Below are 11,789 nucleotides of genomic sequence, written 5' to 3'. Positions count from 1 at the left end.
TTGCTGGATATTGGCGGGAACTGGAACACGCTGTCGTACACTTCGATCCAGAGCATTCCACACATGCTCAATGAGTGACATGTCTGGTGAGTATGTAGGCCGTGGAAGAAATCTGATATGTTCAGCTTCCAGGAATTGTGTCCAGATCCTTGCGACAACGGGGCTGTGCATTATCGTGGTGAAACATGAGGTGATGGCGGTGGATAAATGGCACGACAATGAGCCCCAGGATCTCATGGTAGCTGTGCATTCAAATTGCCATCGACAAAATGCAATTGTGTTTGTTGTCCTTACCATAAACCAACCGCCACCATGGAGCCCTCTGTTCACAATGTTGACATCTGCAAACCGCTTGCCCGCATGACACCATACATGCGGTCTGCCATCTGCCCAGTACAGTTGAAGCCGGGATTTATCTGTGAAGAGCACACTTCTCCAACGTGCAAGTGGCAATCGAAGGTAAGCATTTGTTACTGAAGTCGGTTACGACGCCGAACTGCAGTAGTCCATTAGCTGCTGCAGATGAGCATCCCTGAGACGATTTGTGACAGTTTTTGCAGAAATTCTTTGGTTGCGGAAACCCACAGTTTCATCAACTGTCTGGGTGGTTGGTCTCAGACGATCCCACAGGTGAAGAAGCCAGATGTAGAGGTCCTGGGCTGCAGTTGAGAGGCCGGTTGGAAGTACTGCCAAATTCTCTAAAATGACATGTTAGAGAAATTAACAATTAATTCTGGCAACAGCTGTTTGACATTTCTGCAGTCAGCATACTAATTGCATGCTCCCTCAACTTGAGACGTCTGTGGCATTGTGTTGTGTGAACATTTTAATTGCTTTTTATTGTCCCCAGCACAAGGTGTATTGTGTATTGATCATGCTGTTTATTAGCCTCTTGATATGCCACACCTGTCAGGTGGATGGATTATATTGGCAAAGGAGAAATGCTCACTAACATGGATGTAAAAACATTTGCTCATGGGACCAACACTTTACATGTTGCGTTTATATTTTTGTTCAGTGTAGATAACAACAATTTCAGAGTTTTATAATGTAGTGCAGAATGTGCCTGGTTTAGAATTCTAGTGAATGTGCAAGTTTAACAACATTGACTGACTGATTAACTGAGATTGCCAAGAATGAGTATTAAACCCCATCTGCTCAGGAGCTTCAGCTTCCTGACCCCTGTGTACAATGTCTCTTGGATTAAATGGAAAATGCAAATTATTTTTCATGCAGATTTGAAAGTTAGTAGGATGGCTGTATACCTTTTAAAACTATTGTGCTTTATTAGCATTTTCATCTGTGAAAACGTTATCCCCAGCACTACAGGGTGTCTTGGTGTTGACCACCGAACGCCTGCTCAGAAGTCCTATGGTGATCAAACACACAGACATTACTGTACATCCACCGATGAGCAGAGGCCTCCTGCCAACCCTATTGGCAAACACCATGGAGACCAAGGTGGCGATCACTTTGACTACCTCCATGCCCACGGATGCCAGCACTGCTGAGGCATTACTCTCAAAGCCCACTGAATGAAAGACGGTTGAGCTGTAGAAGAGCACGTTGGGCTGACCGGTGAACTGATGATAGATCACCAAGCCCAGCCCTATCATAGTCCTGGTCCTCATGTTATCCAGCCGTTGTAAGAGGTGCACAATGCTGTACTGTGCGTTATCAAGTATGTTGGAAACGGTTGCTGAATTCTCTACTTCGTGATCCTCAATGAAGCGAATAAGGCCTCTTTGGCTTCGAGCGCCTGCCCTTTGGCATTTTGCAGGTGCTCCAGCATTGGATGGGAGGAACCAAATGGAGACGAACTGAGCCAAAGTCAGCACGATGGCTGACCCAAACAGATATTTCCATCCATGTCTGGTATCAGACAGGATATAGTTCATGGCATAAGCTCCCAGAATGCCCACGGTGATACAGACTTCGTTGGGTCCAAAAAAAAACCTATGCTTGTCGGTGACCATCTTCAACACAAAGACACAGCAGGACATGGAGGAGATGCATATGGCGAAGCCCACCGTGATTCTTCCCACCACCAGCGCTAAGTAAGAGGTGCTAACCAGGACCAGACTCCCTGCCAGGATAAGGACGTTGCTGAGGATGATGGAATTCCTTCGGCCATAGCGGTCAATCAGCCACCCGCCGACCAGGGAAGCCTGCAAGGCCCCAATCAGAAGGGTACTGACCACCGCCTCCTGCTGGACACAGGTGAGCTGGAACTAGGCACAGGTGAGCTAGAACAATGCATTTCACTCTACTTGTGCACATGACAAAACTTAACCTTGGGAAGAAGAAAAACATTTGGAGTATATGAGTTTAACATGTTTTGTGTGAGTATAGGATTCATTTAGTCTACATTTGAATGATCCTTGGATGATGTGACACAATTGATCATGGTTTTGACCTCAGGTAAAAATTTCAAGGTGCAACAGAATGTACTAATTTGTGTCTATTTTCATATGTGTGCCTATATGGAGGAAATGTATATAGTAAAGCAGCTAAAAGAAAATGCTAATTTGTTTATCATAAATATATTCAATGTCCCATATAAAACATTAGCTGTTAAAAACTACATTCATGTTTGGAGAGAGGTCATAAACAATATATATTCTTCATGTACATATATACATGTTTGATATGCAATATATTGCTAATGAATCTGGCAAAAATCCAGGATAATGTGTAAACCCTATGTGGTCTCTTTAATGATTATTCAGGCTTTATTACAGTTCTGCAGATGGCAGACTAAAACATTGAATAAGTATTGCATATTATTTTAGGCCTACTGTACATCAGTGGTGGCTCAGAGGAGGAAGGAGGACCATCCTCAGTGGAATTCATAACATTAAAAGGGAAAAAGTTATCATTTTTAGATAAAACTATACTAAATATATTCACATGTCAATTATGTCCATCTCTGGGTACTTTGACTTCAATACAAAACCTAGGAGGCTCATTGTTCTCACCTTCTTCCATAGACTTACACAGTTATAATAACAACTTCTGGAGGATGTCCTCCAATCTATCAGAGCTCTAAATTATGTTAAAGTTGTTAGTGGTCATCTATTTAGGCAAACGTATTTGTATGTACAGTGCATTTGGAAAGTATTCAGACCCCTTGACTTTTTCCACATTTTGTTACGTTACAACCCCTCAATCCACACACAATACCCTATATTGACAAAGCAAAAACATATTTTCAGAAATGTTTGCATATATATATACACACACACACACACACACACACACACACACACACACACACACACACACACACAGTGGGGCAGAAAAGTATTTAGTCAGCCACCAATTGTGCAAGTTCTCCCACTTGGGGTGGCAGGGTAGCCTAATGGTTAGAGCGTTGGACTTGTAACTGGAAGGTTGTCATGTTCAAACCCCCGAACTTGCAAGGTACAAATGTCGTTCTGTTCCTAGGCCGTCATTGAAAATAAGAATTTGTTCTTAACTGACTTGCCTAGTTAAATAAAGGTTAAATTAAATTAAAAAGATGAGAGGCCTGTAATTTTCATCATAGGTACACTTCAACTATGACAGACAAAAATGAGGGGGAAAAATCCAGAAAATCATATTGTAGGATTTTTAATGAATTTATTTGCAAATTATGGTGGAAAATAAGTATTTGGTCACCTACAAACAAGCAGGATTTCTGGCTCTCACAGACCTGTAACTTCTTCTTTAAGAGGCTCTTCTGTCCTCTACTCGTTACCTGCATTACTGGCACCTGTTTGAACTTATCAGTATAAAAGACACCTGTCCACACCTCAAACAGTCACACTCCATACTCCACTATGGCCAAGACCAAAGAGCTGTCAAAGGACACCAGAAACAACATTGTAGACCTGCACCAGGCTGGGAAGACTGAATCTGCAATAGGTAAGCAGCTTGGTTTGAAGAAATCAAATGTGGGAGCAATTATTAGGAAATGGAAGACATACAAGACCACTGATAATCTCCCTCGATCTGGGGCTCCACGCAAGATCTCACCCCGTGGGATCAAAATGATCACAAGAACGGTGAGCAAAAATCCCAGAACCACACTGGGGCCCTAGTGAATGACCTGCAGAGAGCTGGGACCAAAATAACAAAGCCTACCATCAGCAAGGGCATTGAAGATGAAATGTGGCTGGGGCTTTCAGCATGACAACGATCCCAAACAACGCTAGGGCAACGACGGAGTAAGAAGCATTTCAAGGTCCTGGAGTGGCCTAGCCAGTCTCCAGATCTCAACCCCATAGAAAATCTTTGGAGGGAGTTGAAAATCTGTGTTGCCCAGCAGCAGTCCTAAAACATCACTGCTCTAGAGGAGATTTGCATGGAGGAATGGGCCAAAATACCAGCAACAGTGTGTGAAAACCTTGTGAAGACTTACAAAATACTTTCCCGAAGGCACTGTATCCATGTTGCAGTGCTTGTTTACGGAAGGTAGATGGAAGCAACCACCTGTACTAATTAGCTATCTATGGTGCTCAAACACCTGTGAGTAAGTGTAACTAGGGAGGAAGTGTAGTTCGTCGGCTAGAGGCACACAGCCATATGGATCTGACCTTTTACAGTAAGTGTATCTTTTTTATTTAAATTACTATTTTTGCTAATATGAAAGATAAGTTCCATATGTTTCAAAAACCATATTGCAAGTGATGGTTATTTATGATCTGTTTTAACATTTAGAAATGTCAGGATTGTAGTTCACATGGACCCACTGTAAGCAGTGCTTAGCTGAGAACCCTTGGGATAAGAATTCTTTCTTAATGCCTTGCTCTTGAGAGCAACAAGCAGGCTAAATAAAAACCCTCACAGTAGTATATGTAAATTATTGGCTGCAAAGCCCATATAAATGACAGAAGTAGGGAAAAGCATGTATAGTGTGACATAAACATGTTCAGTCTAATAACTAACCTCACAGTAGGCAGTATGGGCTATCATTTCCAGTTGTGAATTACATGTTTGATGTGACCTGGCTTGCGTTATCACCAATCTTTTTACAGATTTCGACTGATGGCATGAACATGATCCTCGTCAATTTTACGCCGAAACAGAAGGTGGCAGCAGTTTTAAATATATGTAATTGTGTCAACTGTCAGGAAGATACAACGATTTGTAAACATGGCTGTTGAGGGGAACAGCGTGGCCCTACCGCAGTTTCTTAAGAAAATAGAGCTGATAAAACAGGGTGCAGAAGCTCGTGTATATCGAGGGTCATTTTTGGGCAAGCCAACCATTGTAAAAGAAAGGTTTCCGAAATTGTATAGACACCCGTTGTTGGACGAAAAACTCACACATCGCAGAACCGTGCAAGAGGTGCGCTCAATACTTCGCTGTCGAAAAGCTGGTGAGTAGCGTTAGCCCAAGATGTAGCTGAGGAAAGCTTAACTCAGTTCTCTTAAATCAAGGCGGAGTTGAGTATTGATAACTGGTCGCGCGAAATTCATACTTTAATTTTAAAAAACGTACCAAATACGTTTTTGGAGACGTAGCGGTCTTGACCAACGCCTCATGTCCACCATATGTATTGCGTTCCGTCGGAAGTCATTAATTGTCAATGGAGCAGTCCGCAAAACAACTCGTGCGTTGCTTTACCTTGCTGTGGTACAAACGGAAGTACACAGACTCCACCTTGCTAGCTTTTAGCCAACGATTTAAAAAAATAATAACTTACCCAAGAAAGACCTAGAGACTATAGGATGTCGTGTCAAATGGTAGCATATTCATCATAGTGGGCAGAACAAGCAAGGAGTTGGGCAGAGCCATGCACGAGTTTGTGAGATCCTATTGGCGCATTCGAGCATTCAGTTGCATATTTCCGTTATGGAATGTCTGAAGTTCATGTGTGCATTAACGTAATTCGATTTTGCACTCCTAAACGTAATTTTTTGAAAACTTTCGCAAAGGGTAAAGTCTTGGAGATTGTAGTTTTGGAAACATAAAACTGTATCGACATCAAATGTTTAATAATTTAGAAAATGTGTCTGCCAAAATCCATCTCGTTCCATCTTCTCCAACTGCCTGCCACTAAGCTTTCTCTCATCACCATATTTTGTAGTGAGTGGAAACGCCAAGTGGATGCTTCACATTTAGCCTATACAGTGCATTTGGAAAGTATTCAGACACCTTACTTTTGTTTTTATAATTCCCCCTCAAATTTACACACAACACCCCATAATGACAAAGCGAAAACAGGTTTTCAAAAATGTTTGCACATTTATTAAAAATAAAAAAGATACCTTATTTACCTAAGTATTCAGACCCTTTGTTATGAGACTTGAAATTGAGCTCAGGTGCATCCTGTTTCCATTGATCATACTTGAGATGTCTACAACTTGATTGGAGTCCACCTGTGGTAAATTCAATTGATTGGACATGATTTGGAAAGGCACACACCTGTCTATATAAGGTCCCACAGCTAACAGGGCATGTCAGAGCAAAAGCCATGAGATTGAAGGAATTGTCCGTAGAGCTCTGAGACAGGATTGTGTCGAGGCACAGATCTGGGGAAAGGTACCAAAAATGTCTGCAGCATTAAACGTCCCCAAGAACACTGGCCTGCATCATTGTTAAATGGAAGAAGTTTGGAACCACCAAGACTTTTCCTAGAGCTGGCCTCCCAGCCAAACTGAGCAATCGTGAGTGAAGGGCCTTGGTCAAGGAAGTGATCAAGAACCTAATGGTCACTCTGACAGAGCCCCAGCGTTCCTCTGTGGAGATGGGAGGACCTTCCAGAAGGACAACAATCTCAGCCTCACTCCACCAATCAGGGCTTTGTGGTAGTGACCAGATGGAAGCCACTCCTCAGTAAAAGGCACATGACAGCCCACTTGGAGTTTGCCAAAAGGCATCTAAAGGACTCTCAGACCATGAGAAACAAGATTCTCTGGTCTGATGAAACCAAGATTGACCTCTTTGGCCTGAATGCCAAGCCTCACATCTGGAGGAAACCTGGCACCATCCTTACGGTGAAGCATGGTGGTGGCAGCATCATGCTGTGGGGCTTTTTTTTTAAGCGGCAGGGACTGGGAGACGAGTCATAATCGAGGGAAAGATGAACGGCGCAAAGTACAGAGCGCTCAGGACCTCGGACTGGGGAGAAGGTTCACCTGCCAACAAGACAATGACCCTAAGCACACAGCCAAGATAACGAAGGTGTGGCTTCGGGACAAGTCTCTGAATGTCATTGAGCGGCCCAGCCAGAGCCCGGACTTGAACCCGATCGAACATCTCTGGAGAGCCCTGAAAATAGCTGTGCAGCGATGCTCCCCATCCAACCTGACAGAGCTTGAGAGGATCTGCAGAAAATAATGGAACTAACTTCCCAAATACAGGTGTGCCAAGCTTGTCGCGTCATACCCAAGAAGACTTGAGGATGTAATCGCTGCCAAAGTTGCTTCAGCATAGTACTGTTATATTTCAGGTGGGCCTACTTCTGTGGTACTCAGTCTCCCGCGCTCCGTCTACATTAACAGGACAGAGAAAAAAGACGTGCTCATTGCTGACGTGGAGCACGTAAATGATGGTCTGAAATAAACCAACACGTGTTTCTCACAAGTGTAGCAGGTTCCTCACTCTGCAAATAACGTTTCCACTCCGAAAATGAAAACGAAATTACTGTAATTAATACATGCATTAACAGAGAATAATGTAGGCTAACCAAATGACAGGGATTAATGGTAAATTTGTCTGTTTTTACAAATGGTAGGTTACCACATGGGTATTCATAAAAACGCATTGCGTGCCAACACTGTATGGCCTAGGCTACTATTATACTTTGCGGGGTTATGATGTGTGACAGAAAAATGACATATTTACCTGATTTGTTGGATATTTAACAATTATTTACTTCACAAACAGTGAGATATTTCTGTCCTACTAATGCTGTGTTTTATGGTCTCAACTGTAGCACCCTGCAGCTAATCTGGGTGTATGGTTTTACTAGAGATAGCTTGAGTGTGCAGGCTTCATTATTGCAATAATAGACACTATTAAATAAAGATGATTGTTTGATGAAATGTCTCCCTCAGTATGAATTTCCATGACAGATGGCAGCATTTTTCTTGTCTCGCCTAAAACGGCATATTGGCCAGGTGTGTGTGTGGGCCAGGACCGGGCATGATCATTGTTGATTAGTCTATAAATTAAGAAAAGATTCCATATCAAATTATACCATGCCAGGTTCAGCAAGCAAGAGCAAGCCTGCATCTCTCCTCCAATAGGCTATTAGTAGGCTAAAGAAAATTTGTCGAAATAAGTGTCTAACAAGCGTTTGTAAAGTCTGGCTTTTCCTGGGACTGTACAAGATTTAAGAAGAATAGCCGAGGCAGCGGAGAGGCATAATTGCGCAACAGAACAATGAAGACTGATCGGCTCGAGATGAATAGCCTAAATTAGAATCTTATGCATATTAGCCCATAATTCATAAACTCAATGTTAGGCTTAATACTGCTGTGAATAGGCCTATATCCAGTCTTAACACTGATAGATTACATCCTGACAAAACACACAATATGAATGGTCTGCTAATGTATTTTTCTGGACCATTAAAACCTTATAAACTGTCAAGAATAGACCCAAATTGTTGCATAATCAGGCCTAGACTGTAGGCTATGCAGTTAGTTCGGCCGAAACAAAACAGGATGTTTGAGTGGTTATTGAAATTAGACTACATCACTGCAGTTTATAGCCTATAGACAATTGTGCACTCACTTGATAACAATAATACAATCCTCATTTCACTTTGTTGTAGCACTGGTAGAATAATGTTCTTCAAAAGTGGAGATTTGCTGCCTGGGGACCAGAGTGGCCTGGAGGAACTCTCCGATCTGCCATTTCATAATCTGTCAACTTTATTTTCAGGCACTTTCACAGATAAACATTTAGCCTATGCACTAATATTTAGCTAATGAAAGAACTAGCTTAACTTCTTACTTCAGTTACACATCACTATTCTCTCCCAGATGTTTCCGTGCGCAACAGTCTATAGGCCTATGCACGCCTCTCCGCAGTAGGCAATTCCTCTTCTCATGACATCCCAGCAAAAGCTATAGGACATTTAGTTTTCTATTAGACCTAATAGTTTATTCGGGAAGAGAAGCAGGCTTGCTCTTGCTAATTGCTGAATGTAAAACAGGCCTACAGCATAGGCCAAATTAACTGTGGTATGCAGTCCGCACTGCCATGAATGATTGCTCCCTCTGATTTTCAGTTGAATCTTTGGACAAGAGGTAGTGAGTGACGACAGGGGTTCTATGCAATCATTTTAAATCTTGAAATATATGTTAATTACAGAGCTGCTTCTCACTGCACAGGTGTCCAGAACTGGACAGCTGTCAAATCTTTCCAATACAGGATGTTGATGATTGCTAGGCCTATACTGTTCTAGCGCAGATCATACACTATATATACAAAAAATGTGGACACCCCTTTTATGAGTGGATTCGGCTAATTCAGCCACACCCGTTGCTGACAAGTCTATACATTTGAGCACAGATCCATGCAATCTCCATAGACAAACATTGGCAGTAGAATGGCCTTACTGAAGAACTCAGAGACTTTCAACGTGGCACCGTCATAGGATGCCACCTTTCCAACAAGTCAGTTTGTCAAATTTCTGCCCTGCTTGAGCTGCCCGGATCAACTGTAAGTGCTGTTATTGTGAAGTGGAAACGTCTAGGAGCGACAACTGCTCAGCCACGAACTGGTAGGCCACACAAGCTCACAGAACGGGACTGCCGAGTGCTGAAGCGCGAAGAGCGTAAAAATCATCTTCTGTTCCAACACTCACTAGCATTTTGCTACACTCTCATTATCTGCTAACCATGTGTATGTGACAAATAAAATTTGATTTGATTTCACTACCAAGTTCCAACCTGCCTCTGAAAAGGTCTGTTCATTGGGAGCTTCATGAAATGGGTTTCCATGGCCGAACAGCCACACACAAGCCTAAGATCACCATGTGCAATGCCAAACGTTGGATGGAGTGGTGTAAAGCTCACCGCCATTTGACTCTGGAGCAGTGGAAACACATTCTCTGGAATTGTGAATCGTGCTTGACCATCTGGCAGTCCGACGGGCGAATCTGGGTTTGGTGGATGCCAGGAGAACGCTACCTGCTTGAATGCATATTGCCAACTGTAAAGTTTGATGGAGATGGAATAATGGTCTGGGGCTGTTTTTCATGGGCCGAGTTAGGCCCCTAAGTTCCAGTGAGGGGAATCTTAACTCTACAGCATACAATGACATTCTAGACGATTCTGTGCTTGCAACAGTTTGGGAAGGCCCTTTCCTGTTTTAGCATGACAATGGCCCTATGCACAATGCGAGGTCCATACAGAAATGGTTTGTTGGTATTCGGTGTGGAAGAACTTGACTGGCCTGCATAGAGCCCTGACCTCTACCCCATTTAACATCTTTGGGATGACTTGGAACACCGACTCTGTGCCAGGCCTAATCGCCCAACACCAATGCCTGACCTCACTAATTCTCTTGTGGCTGAATGGAATTCCCTGCAGCAATGTTCCAACATCTAGTAGAAAGCCTTCCCAGAAGAGTGGAGGCTGTTATAGCAGCAAAGGGGGGACCAACTACATATTAATGCCCATGATTTAAGAAGGAGATGTTAGAGCACGTGTCCACATACTTTTGGCAATGTAATGTACATATCAGATAAGATACAAGCCTGTATATCCCTGATCTGTATTAGTGTCTAATTATACCCCCCCTTCTCTCTCATTCCCACCAATATATCTCTATCACTCTCTCTCTCTTCAGGCATATCTGCACCAGTCGTCTACTTTGTAGACTACACCTCCCACTGCATCTTCCTTGAAGACATTGTCGGCTCCATCACCGTACGAGACCACATCGCCTTCACACAGCTCTCCTCTGCCCAGAAAATCCCAGAGGAACGCCTGGACCAGCTCGCTAAGAAGATGGGTCAGATTCTGGCCAAAATGCACGATGAAGACGTTGTCCATGGAGACTTGACCACTTCCAACATGCTGTTGAAGGCGGGCACTGAGAGCGGAGAGACAGAGCTGGTCCTCATTGACTTTGGCCTGAGCTACATATCGGCGCTGCCTGAGGACAAGGGAGTGGATATGTACGTGCTGGAGAAAGCTTTCCTCAGCACCCACCCCAACACTGAGGCTCTGTTCGAGAAGCTGCTGAAAGCCTACGCAGCCTCATCCAAGAAGTCCCACGCTGTCATCAAAAAGCTTGATGAAGTTCGGTTGAGAGGGCGAAAGAGGTCGATGGTCGGTTGAGAGGGAGAAAGTGGTCGATGGTCGGTTGAGAGGGAGAAAGTGGTCGATGGTCGGTTGAGAGGGAGAAAGTGGTCGATGGTCGGTTGAGAGGGAGAAAGTGGTCGGTTGAGAGGGAGAAAGTGGTCGGTTGAGAGGGAGAAAGTGGTCGGTTGAGAGGGAGAAAGTGGTCGGTTGAGAGGGAGAAAGTGGTCGGTTGAGAGGGAGAAAGTGGTCGGTTGAGAGGGAGAAAGTGGTCGGTTGAGAGGGAGAAAGTGGTCGGTTGAGAGGGAGAAAGAGGCTTGGGTCGGTTAAAGGAAACCATACGAGATAATCTGTGCATATGCATTTATGATGACATGCCCTGTTTGGCACTGATTTGTTAAATTCTATTTGATATTTGTATGGAAGCATAGAGACTGTCAGTGCCACGATTTTATGTTACTAGAAATATTTGTTTTTGAAATAAAAGACTGCTCGCTTTATTGGTTTGTGTTCTTTCTGTTTAGTTTAGTATGCTGAGAATCT

The 11,789-nt window shown here is 43.4% G+C and overlaps 2 protein-coding genes across 2 annotated transcripts; one reads left to right on the top strand and one right to left on the bottom strand.

Moving 5' to 3' along the window:
- Positions 1–1,274: 1,274 nt before the first annotated feature.
- LOC135541025 (solute carrier family 2, facilitated glucose transporter member 10-like) lies at positions 1,275–3,745 on the bottom strand. Its single transcript, XM_064967166.1, has 2 exons — positions 3,740–3,745; positions 1,275–2,231 (listed from the first exon to the last, which is right to left on the bottom strand). Exons 1-2 carry the CDS (start codon positions 3,743–3,745, stop codon positions 1,275–1,277), a joined length of 963 nt encoding a protein of 320 aa, XP_064823238.1.
- Positions 3,746–5,098: 1,353 nt separating this feature from the next.
- tp53rk (TP53 regulating kinase) lies at positions 5,099–11,746 on the top strand. Its single transcript, XM_064967624.1, has 2 exons — positions 5,099–5,362; positions 10,792–11,746. The coding sequence occupies exons 1-2, from the start codon at positions 5,137–5,139 to the stop codon at positions 11,283–11,285; spliced, it is 720 nt and encodes a 239-aa protein (XP_064823696.1). The 5' UTR covers positions 5,099–5,136; the 3' UTR covers positions 11,286–11,746.
- Positions 11,747–11,789: the final 43 nt, after the last annotated feature.

This window comes from Oncorhynchus masou, chromosome 6, assembly GCF_036934945.1.
Source record: "Oncorhynchus masou masou isolate Uvic2021 chromosome 6, UVic_Omas_1.1, whole genome shotgun sequence".
Lineage (NCBI taxonomy): Eukaryota > Metazoa > Chordata > Actinopteri > Salmoniformes > Salmonidae > Oncorhynchus > Oncorhynchus masou.
This window is presented reverse-complemented; position numbering and strand designations above follow the sequence as displayed.